The 15,444-nt window shown below is 46.2% G+C and overlaps 1 protein-coding gene across 1 annotated transcript in view; it reads right to left on the reverse strand.

Moving 5' to 3' along the window:
• SLC22A23 (solute carrier family 22 member 23) overlaps positions 1 to 15,444 on the reverse strand; it is a 169,237-nt gene that overhangs the window by 122,159 nt on the left and 31,634 nt on the right. Inside the window, exons 2-3 of the mRNA XM_028122846.2 lie at positions 9,318 to 9,421; positions 3,232 to 3,386 (exon numbers count right to left, since the gene is read on the reverse strand). Coding sequence (XP_027978647.1) covers positions 3,232 to 3,386; positions 9,318 to 9,421 — 259 coding nt within the window. The remainder of the gene's footprint in view (positions 1 to 3,231; positions 3,387 to 9,317; positions 9,422 to 15,444) is intronic.

Consider the following 15,444-nt stretch of genomic DNA (forward strand, 5'->3'; position numbering starts at 1 on the left):
AGATTAAAAAACAACAACAACAACGAAAACCCGTATGGTTGAAGGGGGAGAAAATGTCAGGACCATTAAAGATGTATTTTCCAAATAATCATTGCCTCCAATTTAAAAACTTTTCTTTAGAGTCAATAAATACTTCAACCCTGTGACCGGGGTTATCAATACTTTCCTTTAAGCAAAACAAGTTCCCAAGCATGTACTACCTGTGTATAAAACACTAGCAAGCACACTAATTTGGAAATTCAGATGCAGTCTGCCCTATTGACCAGGAGCCTGCCTCTTAACCTCTTATCACCAGCCTCTGTCTTTGCCTAAAATTGCCAGAGATGGGCTACCCCGGCCCAGCACATGCCATACCCTACTCTAATCCCAGCTGCCCATTACAACTGCATTTCCATTTTTGATTCCCCTTGCCCATCTTAGCTCCTCTGCCATCACCAACCTCCCCCTAATTTATTGTCTCAATATTCCCTCAATGAACTCCAAGGACTCACTGATATCCTTTTGCTTTAGTCTAACTTTGCTCTATCAGATGCTATATTGACTCAAACAGGGGGGGCAGCTGGTTGATACTTGGAAATTCTCATTGCCATGATATTTGTCAGGATGTTTGACTTGTAATCCCAAGTTAAGAAAACATAATTATTTATTTATGCCCTGCTTCATTTCAGAAAAAAGTATAAGGCTCCTGGCACAAATATATGCAATAAAGTAGCACTTATATTATGGAAATAGGAAAATGGGACAAAGGAAAAATGAAGGGAGGAAAGTTTAGATGAATTTAGGAGAGAGGCCAGAATTTAAAGCTCAGCTTGTCAGGCTCATCATACACATGGCTGGATTAGATTCTTAGCTTTTGAGCTTCTTAGAAGCCAGTGGAAAGACGGGAACTCACTTATATCTATCGGTGGCTGAACATTATGGTTCACTGGTCAAACCTGGCCCACTTTCTGTTTCGGTTAAGTAAAGTTTTATTGGAACACAGCCACACCTATTCATTTAGGTATCATTTATGGTCGCGCTTCGCCATATGGTGGCAGTCAAGCAGCTGCTACAGAGACCTGCAAAACCTGAAGTGTTTACTACCCGGCCCTTTTCAGAAAAAAGTTTGCAGATGACCAGGTTATGTGATTCTGTACATGCAAGATCAAAGCAAAGCAGTATCCTAGGATAAGCACACCTTTTGACAGAGAACATTCTAGTATAAAGCGCTCACGATGCAATCTCGTGAAAACACATCCTTAGCTTCATTTTTCACAGTACATACAGCAATGGGTTTCAGGGCCAATGGCATGATGTCATAACACACGCCAGTGAAACAGTCCTATGTGAGGCTGCAACAAGGCAGGTCAGGAGAAACTCTCTCCCGCTCTGGCTTAATTCAGGGAGAGTTAGTTGTAAAGATGGCAAGTGCGAGCTATGTGCAGCCCTCCCCACCCTCCTTCCTTATCGCAGGCAGACGAAGCCAAGGGCTCTGGTTACTCTCCCCCACGGAGCCCCGAAGTGTCCTCCAAAGTGTTCTCTGAGTTCTCTGGCAGCCTCGGCCAACCATTAGTGGTTGGCATGCAAGATAAAACTGGTACCCATCTTTGCTTCAAGGTGGTTTTCCATCAACACTCCGCCTCTGAGTCTGAGAAGTGCTGGGGCTGGTGACATGGAGGCAATGCTCCCTGCCCCATTCCTGAGCGGAGCTATTCTATCCTGTCGATGCACAGAGCTGTCTCCATTAATGGTATCCATGAGGATGCACTGGCCTGATGTCATCCTGGGGGAGCCAGGAACCTCGCAAGGATGGCTGCCTGAGAAAACCAACCATGCCGGCACATGCGTGGCGCAGGCAAGGGTCTGAGAGCACGGCTAGGGGTCTCTTCCAGAAAAGAGCGTGGAGCCTCCTCCTGTGCACACGTGGACCGCACGCACGGACCACAGGGGGCGGTGAGGCCAAACAAGGGCACCGGCATTTTGTCTGGGAACGTTCAAGCCCCATGCCTGTGTTGTTTGTTCCAAGAAACAAAACCTCCAAATAGCCATCACCCAGACCCACTGACCTTGAACACATTCCTAAAGAACCCCTTTCTGCCGGAAACAAGGATTCCAAAATAAATGCAAATAAACTGGAAATGGTGATTTCCAAGAAAGTACAATTCAGTTCAGTGTTGGAAGAGGAAGACAGAACCGCCAACTATAGATTTGGAAGAACACATCTGTCACCTTTCTCTATGCTCATTCTTCCTTTGTGACTAATAAAACTATGTTACAAATTGATTCTATTTCTATTCTCTACAATTGGGAACAAAAATTCAGGTTACCCGAAAAGTGTTACTGAGTCTTTAGTATGCAAATCTAAGAGAATCAGAACTATTGGGCATTGTCTACATGTGATTCCTACCCATGTTGTCAGAAGGCAAGAAGCAGGCAAGATATATTATAAATCATTTTACGTTATTCCTAACATCTTTCAACAAGGTAATTAAAAAGTATAAAACCAGAAAATAAGTAAAACATCAAGGCCTACAACCTTCGTCCTCCCTATGAGTTTGTGGCTGTTTTAGTAAACACCAACTACAAAGAAGTGAGATATAAGCATGCCTGACAAGGGAATTAATATAGTCAACAAACACATTAGATCAATGGAGGAAATTTTTTTTCACCCTAAAAAGAGCAAATGCTAACAAATGCTGAGATTTGCCCTTCCAGTATTGAGGGTTCATGTCCAGACCACATCAGGCTACATGTGGACACAGGAGAGTGTGGGAATTTTGGACTCTGCATAACCGTAGGAAAAAAAAAATGAGAAAAACTCTTAAAGCACCGATGAGATCGCTGAGCCCAGACCAGACGGTAGTGGTACTTGGTATGTTCTTCTGGAACCAAGTACAGGAATGTCCAATTATGCACTGGATTTGGAAGTGTGCAGAATGTCAACCCAGAAAATTCTGGAGGAAAGCAAAAGCCCGTCCATATCAGCTGTGGGCAGACCTCCATTTCTCCAATTATGTAAACCCTCCATGTCCTTCGATGAGCCCTGAGCCTGAGCTGGAAATCAGGACAGAGTATTGGATGACACTGCCCGAGACAACTTTTTCAGGAACAGTTGAGGCCACTGAAATTTGTGCTTCCAAAAGACTGCCATCCCAAACCGCCAACAAGCACAGCACCCTTCCCATAACCTCACAGGCAGCAGCAAAACTGCCAACTAATTTCTTCAAGACAGTCATGAAGGCTCCTACTTACGTAATGCATACAAGGTAAGTATTATTCCAGCCAGGCAGAATCCTTCAAAGAACCTGAGGGTGCTGAACATGGTCACATTCACTGACAGTGCCACGGTTAGTCCAAAGATCAGAATGAAGATGATGGAAAACAACAGCACAGGCCGCCGGCCAACCCTGCATGTGAAGAGGGGAAAAAATTAGGAAGTATCATTAAACAGGGTTGCAACGCTAGATGCTGACCCCCAGTATCCAGCTGGCGCTCCACAGATGTGGGATGAGTACTAGATTAAAAGGCTCTGTGGTGTCTAGACCCAATTTGCACGCGTGGACCGCACGCACGAACCACAGGTAGAAAAGCCCTCTGGGGAAATTCAGCCCAAACCCTTGCTTTGTACCTAAGGGGGCAGAGGTCAAAACAGCTACTGAGTAGAATTGAGACAGGGACCCAGTTCCTGCTGGCAAGTCTGTTTCTGAGTGTAGAGGGGAATGATTCAAGGCAAGAGTAACAAAATCAATAATAACTCCCCAAACACAAATCTTGACACACCCAGCATAACATGTCTTGAGAAATTGCTGACCTTTGGAATGGGCTCCAAAGTCAACACAAACACTGAGCCAAGTCACTTCATTTCCTTTCTCTGGGCTGTTAACTAGTCCTACCTGACCTCCCATGCAACCTGTCAAGAGTCCAGGACCTGACAGGGGCTGATCTGTTTCAGCTACATGGATGAGAAATACTTTTTAAGGGATCACAGACTAAACTAAGAGAGTTTGAACTTTAACTAAGGAGCGTGGACCTGGAAGTGAAGCCCACCAGGCAGCAAGGGGCTTGGAAAGAACCTGGCCTACTGTGTTTCCACAAAGGGTAGCGTGCAAACACTAGGTTGGCGGGTTACAGAGCGGGCGGGTGTGAGATCGGTGACCACTAGGGGGCGATGTGCTTCTAGGCGTGGCTGGCAGGGCAGAGGGGGTGGTCCCAGGGAACAGGAAGTTGCTAGTTCTCTATCCTTCCGGAAGTATCTTTCCATCTTTCCCTTCATCGACTCATTAGGAGAAAAAACAAAAACAAAACCCCAAACTCTCCACCACACTAATTAATATAATAAATCCAGCTTGAACTGGAAGGATAGCTCACAGAGAAATTGGAGTAGTGGACTATCTGCCAAAGGGAAAAAAAAAATTTACACCTCGTACCCCAAACACCTAAAGAGTAGCTGAATTGGCTTAAACTTGCCTAGACATCCTTGTGACGTTCTTGTGACAAATGAAAACAGAAAGGAGATTTGTGGCCTAGGGCTCGGGACAAGAATGGGAAATGAGTGCAAGTGAACACAAGATTTCCGTTCAAGGTGATGGAAGTGTTTTAAACTTAAGAGTATGGTGTTGGTTCTATAACTCTGTCTACATACCAAAACTCATTGAATTACTCGGTTAAAATGGGTGAGCTTTATGGTATGTCAATTATCTCTCAATAAAGCCGTTAAGAAAAAAGCAATACTCAGTAACGCATGTCCTTGTCCTGTGAAAGAAATGGATGTAATTTCGAGAAAATATGAGGAAGGGAACTACAGAGCACAGTTTCATTCATTATTTCTTAGGCTTCTAACCATTCCCATTAGTCACATGGGTTTAGTGAGATGAACTCAATGCCAGTGTGAGTCAACTCTTGTCAGAGCTTTCAGGCATTATGTCCTTTGACTGGTGCTGGGGTCATGAAGCCCTTGTCATGTACTCTATAGGTAGTTTTATCCAAACCCAATCCACTTAAATAAATTTATAATATAGCTTAGCTGGTCTCCTGAAAACAAAGATGAGATCTGACTTCTCCATTGTTATTTCCCCCTTCCTTGTCTGTAAAATGGGGATAACTGTCTGACTTCACAGCATTACTGAGATCATTAAGAAAGGTGATGGATGTAGGCACAATGCCTGCCACAGAGCAAGTAAAGGTTTAGCTCATATGATTCCTTCCTACATGTCTACAGCCTGGATACCCACCAAACACGATTTGCCCTGTTCTGATACTTTAGAAAAGATCCTTCTTTTTTTTTTTTTAAGTTGTAGAAATCTAAATCTAAATGTCTCCCTCCCAAATGGTTGCTAACATCAACAAGTAAAAATTATTTTTAGGAACTGTGGGGCAAACATGGTCTTTAGAAGCAGACACCCCAGTCTTGAATATAGGCTTGCCACTTATACACTGCAAGGTCTTGGGAAAGACTAAAGTTCAAAGGAGCCTTGAGTTTTCTTTGGAATGGCCAGTTAATGCCGACCGAATGGGGTTGCTGTCAGGTATGGGTAATTTAGTAAGATTTAGTAACAAATGTTATGATCATTGGAGTTTTAGTGTGAACTGGTTTCCTCCAGAGCAGAATCCCCTCAGAGATGACATATAAAACCACACTCCAAAATCCGTTAATGCAGAGGTGGCATCTTAAGTGGGCAGAGATAGTGGCTCTCAAGGCTGTCCACGACCTCCTCCTCAGAACCTGTGGTTATGTTACCTTTCATGGAAGAAAGGGGCTCTGCAGATGCAATTACGGTCAAAGACCTTGAGACCAGGTGCTGATTCAGGTGGAATCATCAGGTGGATCTAAGCACATGGAGAGCCTCTTCAGGCTGCAGGGAGGGGAGATGGTGGCATGAGCAGATCTGACTGTCACTGCTGGCTTTGAGGCTAGAAAAGGGGCCATGAGCCAAGGAATGTGGGAAGTCGCTGGAAGCTGGAAAAAGTGAGGAAAAGGATTCCTTCCTGGAGCCCCCAGAAATACAACCCTGCCTGCACCTTGATTTTAGCCTCCTGAGAACTACAGAACTCTAAGTTAATTAATTAATTTAAGCCACCAGGTGTGTGGTGATTCGTCACAGTAGCCATAGGGAAATAACACAGGGTCTCAACAGGAAACAGATGCCCCACTCAAAAAGAGTGATTTGGGAAGATTTTAGTATTTGCAAAAGGCTGGGCAAGCTGTGAGAGAAACCTTGGGGTCGGCAACAGCAGGGGGAAGGATGGTCCTGGAACCCAGAGAGAGAGGTGCAGGGTGGAGGGGCCCGGAACGGAAGGCAGCCAGCCCCTGGCAGCCCTGAAGAGACCCAGCTGGGACAGAAACGTCCCCCCTTACTCTCATCTCTCTCTCTCAGACCTCCAACTGGTGTTCCCTCCCCATGGCCAGCCTCAGCCTGGAGCTAGAGGGCAAGGGGTCCTCTGGTGCAGCCTCGAAAGGCCAGGGCCCAGGGCTAGCTGGAGAGGGTGCAGAGGGCTCCTGAAGGGAGAAGGGCACAACATCCAGCAACAGAACCAATAATAGAGGGAAGGGAGCTCATCCCGCAAGAGCACGGACGGGGCTGCTCCCTCGTAAACGTCTAAGCTAACACGTTATAGGATAGTACATACTGTAGATCCCCAAACAAGATTGGGTGGAACACGGTAACCTTTTAAAGAAAAAAGTGTCCTGGGGCCCCTGGCTGGCTCAGCCGGTAGAGCATGTGACTGTCGATCTCAGGGTTGTGAGTCTGAGCCCCACACTGGGTGTAGAGATTCATTTTTAAAAATTAAATAAAATAAAAAAGGGTCTTACTGAAGTTTCAACATGTGCTGACTTCAGTCTTAGAAAGTTTAACTTATGACCTGATCAACTTCCCCATGAGGCCATGAAATGGGTGCTGACAGCTGTGAAGTCTGGAGTTCCCTCTAAATGTGCTTATTTCCCTTTGGGCACGGCTCGAGCAGGGAATAAACGGCCAAAAATAAATGAATAAATAAAGGGTGGAAAACACCAAACTTTCAAACTGGAACTGAAGTCCACTCAAGATGTTCAAAAACCACAGGGACAGAGCAGCCGGCCCTGCCTCTCTGGGCACCCCCTGCCCGCTCACCACGGACCAAGCCAAAGTGACTGTAGAGGTGTGGCTTGGCAATATCATCAGGCTCGGGTAACTTACGAGGAAGACCGCCAAACGCCTCTGCCTTTTGTCCCCAGGCCTGGTGTGTGAGCCAGGGTGCCAAACAGCAGACACGTGCAAGAAGTAAGAAATCACGGGCAACCCCCTGGGGTCCCTCCCCTCCTTGGGAGCTTTGTACTATCACTTAGCTGTCGCTCAATAAACCTTGCTTTGCTGCCCACCAAAAAAAAAAAAAAATTAAATTAAAAAAAAAGTAAGAAATCACCAAAAAAAAAAAAAACCAACTTCTAAACAATTTAAGCCATTATAGACTGATCTATTCACAGAAGTCCATATTAAGTTTCCAGATGATACCACTAAATAAGGACACCCAAACCTCGGTCAAGTCTGCATTTTCTAGAAAGAAGTGACATGGATTATATTAGTATATCTTCCTAACCTATTTCAGTGCAGAATACTGGGAAACAAAAGTCCTCGTGGTTAAAATATTGGGATTAGAGTGTTTCAGATTAGTAGAGTTTGCTCTGAAAACCTATAAACTCAAGGATTGGGTTAAAAAATACCCTACACTCCCCCCACTTCCCCACTTCCCCCCCCGATCCCCTGCCAAAAAAACAAAACAAAACAAAACAAAAAACAAAAAAAAAACCTCCAGGGGGCCCTGGAATAGGTTTTCAGAGGTCACCGGCAGCTCCTGTTACTGCTCCCAAGTAATGTGTCCCTAAGAAGCATTTACAAATGATGATTAAGCAAATTCTGAACACACAGGAAATCACTTACTTGTGAATGCAAAGCAACTCCCAAATAGATGTTTGCTTTTAGAAAGAAATGTCCAGAACTTGAGAGTGGTTTCAGAACCCTTCTTGGCCCCATGGCCCCCTCCAGGCTCTTGCTGCAGTGCCTCAACCCGCTTTGTTAACTAACCAGGGAACAGGGGGCAACGCAGAGCAAAGCCACAGATGTAAGGGGTCTGCTCCACATCACTCTTGGCCCTTATGACGTCATTGGGTCCAAGATGTCCTTATTCGCAAAAAGTTCCTTCAAAGATAAAAGAACGTCAAGGTGGGGGAGGGGGGATGTCTACCCCACACCTTTCTCCCTGAGCAGCCCCGTTACTGGAAACCTCCGTCAACATCGGGAGCTTGCCTCCCTGCTCAGATGTGTGCTCCGTGCGGCCCTCGTGAACAGACGGGGCTGTCACACACTCGTGAAGAGGCAGGCTCTGGAGCCACGGGGCTTCGGTTCAAATCTGGGCTCTCCAACTTAAAAGCTGAGTGACCTTGGGGATTTTACTTAGACTTCTGTGCTTCTGTTTTTCCACTGTAAACAGATAATAAATAGTACCTACCAAACAGGGGTGCTGTGAGGATGGGATATTTTAATGTGTGGAAATGATTCGCACGGTGCCTGGCAACAGTAATCAATCAGTAAGTGGTAGCTGCCAATATCATTGCCGCCGTCATCATCATTACTGTTAACTACGATTCTCTTCACTACCCCCTCCGTCTCCCTAACCTTATCACTTTATCATGAAACCACACACTTTGCTCCAGGCACTAAGAACTCCTTACCCATCCGAGTAAAGCATATTCATTCTCACCTCTGGCCACCACCCTCTCTCTGCTTGTGGTGCCCATCCGTTATCCAAATGCTGTTCACTTTCCAAGGTCCAGCTCCCCACGGGCCCTGCAGAGGCGTCTCCTGGCCAAGCCAACTATAGGACTCTGCCTCTCTGAAATCTGTGTGTGTTCTGAGATGCCCACTGGCACAGCCCTACCCATTCAGTGCATGTGGGTAATCTCTAGCTCCTCCGCTCCCCATCTTTTGACGCATCTTGTGTATCTAACTCCTCAGAGCCCAGCCCACAGAGCCTTGAACCTCTGCCCTCAAGCTCTTCCCAACTAAACAATAAACATCAGGAGCAGAGGGGGCTGTGGGTCGCATGCAGGTGTTGCTAGAGTCTAGCAGCTGGAAAATTGCAATGAATTTAAATTCTCTGTTCCAAAGGGCCAGTTAGATGCACCGGCCAATGCTCTTAGTTCTGAATTCTCCAGGGGACGGCTTCGGCCCTCTGTGCCAACACCCATACCAGGGCAGAGAAAGGACTCGCTAACAGTGATCTAACACAGACCACTCTTCTTTAGCCAGCAAAGGCTTGCTGTGGCTTCCAAAGGTTCGTGCAGTGGGCACGTTGGTACTCACCAGTCAGCAATGCATCCAGTTATTAGGTAGCCAAAGATTAATCCAACCAGTAAGGAGAACTTAGCGATATGGACCTTCCAGGCATTATCACACACAAGATCCCACTAGAGAGGGGCAAATAGAAAATAAGTCAGAGAGAAGCACATACAGAGGCCAGTTGTAGTTAATCATAAGGGTAACACAATCACTACAGTAAGGATCAGGACCCCATTCATAGCAACAAGTCACACATACCATGAAGACCTCCCTTCACTGGGTCTGAAAAGACAACAACGAGAAATAGAATTTGCCCATAAAAGGCAGTGTAACATTATAGCCAGGACAGATTATAAACCTCTGCAAGGAGCACCCCAGGAAACGTGGGGGCGTGTGTTCTTCTGCCCTAGCTACCACAGGGACTGTAACAGAGGAGGCCGAGCGGTCCTCATGGCCAGCACCTGTTCTCACCCACAGAGCTGTCACTCGCCCAGAGGAGGGAAGACCCTGCCAACTTGCTGCACAGGGGATCGTGACGCGAGGCAATTAAAAGCAACTTCTGTGTTTCCATGCCCAAGCCCTCCCCCCACACTTTGTAAGTAGTCTTAAAAACAGAGTTAACAATTAATGTTGAAGTATCAACTAACAAAGCATTCTTTTTTCTTTTTCTCTTGTAAATGTCCCTTAGGTTTCCCCTGACTCTCTTCTAAAGCTACCCCCTCCACCTGGAGGGAAAGCCAATTGATTTGTGAATACAACATTTAGACTCTTTTAACAATTGTTTTATTATTTAATAAAAGAATAAAACAAGTCTCTTAAGTTTGTGTCGTCCTTTTGCAGAAGCAGGAGAAGAGCCACGTTTGTTCCCTGGAAGCGATGTGCATCCAAGTTGAAGACCTATGAGGACATGGCGCTCAAATCCAAAAACGGCTCACATCCGGGCTTTGGGAGCAAACCAGCAGGGTCTCGGCAGGTGACACCATGAAGACTGCAGCCCCCCACCCCACATCACCCCATCGTATGCCCTCCTTCCGGTACAAAGAAGTTGCTAAAGAACTTCAGGTCAGTGGAGAGGGAGAGATGCACCACGAGGTAGGGGAGGTGGAAATGTCAGAAGTTCTGGAAGCAGAAGCAGGATTTGTTGGGGTGAAACCTGATCTTAGCTTTGTCTTACTCAATACACCCCCCTGCCCCCTTGTCTGTCCATCTTGAGACCCAAGTATAATGCAGGGGATCCTTACAGGGCATTGTAAGCTCTGGTCCTGCCCTCCATTTCCAAACTTCTGGTAAGCCTGATGGCACCTGCACCCTCCCCTCCCCACCCGGGAGCCCTCAGCTGTGGGTCTTGACTTCAGCAGGCTTTGGGAAAAGCCACACTTCTGCCCCCGCCACCGTACAGGGAAGCGCCCGGCCTGAACAAAGCCGGAAGGCAGCCTCCTGTCACACTGTTCCCTGGACTCCTTGGGACACACATTTGCTCACTGATGCCCCCAAGGCATGTCTGACTTTCCAGATTCCAGAGACCTGGGGAGAGTAACTTAACTCTTCTACCCATCTGCTTCCAGAGTGATGTCCAAAGCCAGGCTCAGGAAGAAAGGGAGGCACAGACCGCACGGGGCCTTGTCAACAGTGGATGGTTTGGGCGTGTTTCTCGTCAAGATTTACTCATGTGTTTGGGGAGCGGGGCACTGCTGGTTGCACAGAATCATAAGAATTCAGATACAGGAGTTCTTCAGAGGGTGAACCTTTTCCTGTGTCTACTCCAGTGGTCCTCAAAATGTGCTCCAGCAGCCAGCAGCCCCGCCATCACCTGGGAACATGCTGGAATTACAAATTCTTGGGCCCCACCCCAGACCTGCTGAGTGAGTGAGAACTCCTGGAGTGAAGCACATGAATGCAGTTTGCAAGCCTTCCAGGCGATTCTGACACCCCCTTAAGTCTGAGAACCAGTGGCCAGCTCTGTCCTGCCATTTCCCTGTCATTCTGAAGACGATGAATGAGTGTTGCAGTCCTGGGCTGGGGTTCAACCCACTCACCATGAGCAGGATGCAGCCAAACGCTGCAGGAAACATGCCCAACAGTCCTGTTATTTTGTACTGCGAATGCAGGATTGTCAGACCAGATTGTCAGTGGGCAAACCAACATTCACCTATATATTGTTTCTAGGAGTCAATATATTTTTAATAAAAAAACAAACAAAAAACCTTTCAAGGTGCAAACCAGCTTCAGAAATGCAGGTCTTGCTCTCTCATGGGAGTTATAGCATCATAACTAACTGCGTGTGTCTACGCTGGTTTCCCTGCTAGGTGTATTATATTCTGAAGCTGTTTCTGGATCGCTTTCTCTCCTCTCTGCCCAGCACAGGACCCTGCCCACAAAGTCATCAGTTCCAAGAATAAGAGCTCCATCTCTGAGCATGCCTGGCTAATCTGAAGAGGAGGTGCTTACAACACCAACACCTGGAATCATTAATATCCCAATCACATCATGCGGTCCTGCGCCCAGCCTGGCACATTCTTGGCAGGAGAGGGACCTGATCCCCCGGTTGCTGCTGAGGAGGATGTAACCAGCTGCTGGCTCGGGGTCAGAGAATCACTTGCTCGGGTCTCCACCCAGACTTCCACTGATGAGTTTATTTGAGGTTAAGTGATGCAAAAGAGCACATTTATGCTTAGATTAGATGGCCAGGAGACAAAAGAGATTTTAATAAAAGCATTCAGGGAGATGGGGGGAAACTCTGAGCTCTGTTGTGAGCTCAGCCATGTGAGCAATAACCATACCCGACCTTGGGCAGCCACAACTCAGTTTACTTGCTACCTAAGAAGACATCCCGGGGTCACCTTGACACACTTCTATCAATTAACAATGCTGGAGAGGAAAAAGATAAAAAACAGATGAGAGAGCCAGAACTGCTCCCACAGCCAGTGAGGAAAGGAAATGTGGCCCAAAGTGTCCGCAAGCACTGTTATTTTCAGCCTGGGGGAGGGGCCCGGGGGCCGAGGACAGGGCAGCCAGCTGGTGCCTCCACAGCGCCTCACTGCGGCACAAGAATAGACAACATCTCTGAGTCAACAAGCAAACCAACTCTAGGCTTCCCAAGATAAGGTTCCTCACGCCAGGGGAATCTGCCTGTAACACCCCCCTCGGGGCACATTCCAGAAGCTGGGGAGGGTGAGGCTGGGGGAATCCACCTCGGCGGCATCCCTCTGTTGGACTTCGACTTCTCCTATTGACAAACATGAACTGGGAAGACAAAGTATGTTCAGACACAGTAATAGCTCCAAAAGAATTTCAGAAGTATGAGGAAGCTTTGAGATCACCCTTGCCCTTGAAATTTGTTCGCACCACTCTTGATAAGATAGAACCATTGGTCATTTTGCTAAGCAAGGACCAAGAGACTTTTAAAAATCTAAAACGTGCAATGGGCTTTGTCTCTGGCCTTACGCTTGCCTCTCCATCCTTTGCACACCATCAAATCAACCACCAAATCCAGAGGATCCGCCCTTTCCAACACATCCTGCCTCCACCCCTGCACCCCAGCTTCACTCCGGGGAACCTGACTTACGTGGATGTGGTAGGGAGGCCCTCATCGTCCCAGCGCGTGTTCCCGCAGTGGGAGCTGGAAGGCTAAAACCAAACTACTTCCGGACTCCCTTCCAGCTAAGGTTTCGGTTGTGATTTAGGTTCTGCCAATCAGCTGCGCGCCCCAAAATAACTTCCAGTGCACAACCTAGATCTAAGTTTTGGGATGGCTTGAATTAGGAAGTGTGTGCAGCGAGGGTATGTGGGACACCCACTTTGCTGTTCAGATCTGCCAGTGCTTAGTCCGGAGGTGGCTCAGCTGTCATCCTGAGCCAGCGGTTGGGCAGTGACCTCCTGACTCCCTGGCCTCCTCACTGTGACACAATCCCCCAGGGCACGCTCGTTCTAGGGAGTCGTTCTGGGACACCTTCTGGAGGGCCCGGCCTACAGCTGCTCCTGCAATTCAGTGAATACTGTTTCCCTGTATTCACTCCTGATCTTCTTAAATACCTAGAGTAGTTTCTGTTATCTGCAAGTTGAGCCCTAGTTCCTGACTCAACTTCCTTGGGATGGAGTCTGCAGGGTGAGAACAGGATATAGACCATGCCGCCATCCTCTCTTCCCGAACTAATACCAGTGTCTCCATGTACTAACGCTGGCCTCCCTCAAATCCATTCCCTACAGAACAATGAAAACAATCCTCTAATTAAGCATGTTAACACTTCATCAGCAGGTTTAACACAAACATAAAAGCGTTAAAGTCATGGCCCCATTTCATAATCTTAGTAAGCATGCTCTCTTTGCCATTGTTCCAAGACCAGCGACATTCTTTGGTGATGCCACAGGGCACTTGCCAGCCATCACTAAACAGTGAGAGAGACGACCCTAAAACCTGGTCTCAATTTTAGCTGCACATGTTCTGTTTCAAAAAAAAGGCCGAGGTTATGGAAAATCTGGCAGACTATTTCTCTACCTGTATGTTTTAAGGACAAGCTAAAAGAAAAGAAATAAAATCACATTATTTTCAAAGGAATGATCTAACTCCTTGACGTACCAGAGTAGAAAAATACTCATCAAGGAAACTAATGAAATTTCTAAAGAAGATGCAAAATAAATGGGACATAAGGAAAACAATCTTATTTTCAGTAATAATAAATCCTGTGATAAAGTAAATGTAAAAGAAAATATTGGAAGAAAACAGATCACTTGTCCAATTTTGAAGTGGGAGATGAAATCCCTAAAGATAAAAACTAAACTTACATTTCCTTACCTAAAGAAAAAACTGATAGATTTCATAATCTAGTAAGAGTTTAACTCTTACTACTTAATAACTATTCATTTAAATTATTAAGTTAAGTAAATTATTGCTTAAATGATTTATTTAACTTATTATTTGAAACTTCCATGCATTAGGGGCGCCTGGGTGGCTCAGTCAGTTAAGTGTCTGACTCTTGATTTCAGCTCAGGTCATGATTTCAGGGCCTTGAGATCGAGCCCCAAGTCAGGTTCCACACTAAGGCATGGAGCCTGCCTAAGATTCTCTCTCTCTCCCCCCCTCTGCCCCTCACCCCAGCTCACACACTCTCTCTCTCTCTTAAAAAACAAGACAAAAAAACCCAAAAAAACTTCCACGCACTAAAAATACCATAAATAAATTATAAAGATCTACATTTGTTAAATATATTGTAGGGAATCAGAGTATGCCACTCCAAAATATGCCACTTTGGCATAAGGCTTCTTTTGAGCCGAAGGCAAATGAGAACCAACATCAACAGAAAGAAGCCTTCTCAAGAGCTTCTCTTATCTGACTGAAAAGCAGAAACTTCTGAGAAATGAGAACTGCCATAAATCCCCTCTCCTGGGGAAGGTTTATGGCCGTGAAGAAGGCTGAAAGTCTACACAGAGATGGGTCTGCAAACAAAACTTACTAAAATAACCCTTACTTCCGTTAGTTTCCCCACATCTTCATCTTCCCACATTTGTCCACCCCAACCCGCCCCCACACACCACCGAAAGAGCCCCTTGGGAAATACTCAATCCTACTAATGAATATCAAAGCACAGTATTTTGTTTTTTTTTAAATTCCCCGAAGATGTAGGAGAAACACAGAGGTACAGACCTGTACTAGGAGTGTAAACTAGACACTGTGTTTTTGGAAGGCAATTTTTTTTTTAAAGATTTTATTTATTTGAGAGAGAGAGAATGAGAGATAGTACAAGAGAGAAGAGGGTCAGAGGGAGAAGCAGAGTCCCTGCTGAGCAGGGAGCCCAATGCGGGACTCGATCCCAGGACTCCAGGATCATGACCTGAGCCGAAGGCAGTCGCCGAATCAACTGAGCCACCCAGGTGCCCTGGAAGGCAATTTAACAATACACATCACATTACTTCAAACACTGTACACTCTCCATCCCAGCAATTCCCCTTCTTGGAACATTCTCCCAAGGAAATTATCAGAGATGCCCACAGAGGTCCCAGTACAATGATGTTCACTGGTTGTTAATTTGTAAGAATAAAAAGTGGGAACTTGACTAAATGTGCAGTGATACTATGCAGCCATTAAAAGTTTTGCTTTTGATATACCCAATGAAATATTACTCAATTATGAAAAAAAAAGAGATCTTGCCATTTG

This window comes from Eumetopias jubatus, unplaced genomic scaffold (genome assembly GCF_037043125.1).
Source record: "Eumetopias jubatus isolate StellerSeaLion01/CBP00866 unplaced genomic scaffold, mEumJub1_p1.0 scaffold_6, whole genome shotgun sequence".
Taxonomy (NCBI): Eukaryota; Metazoa; Chordata; class Mammalia; order Carnivora; family Otariidae; genus Eumetopias; species Eumetopias jubatus.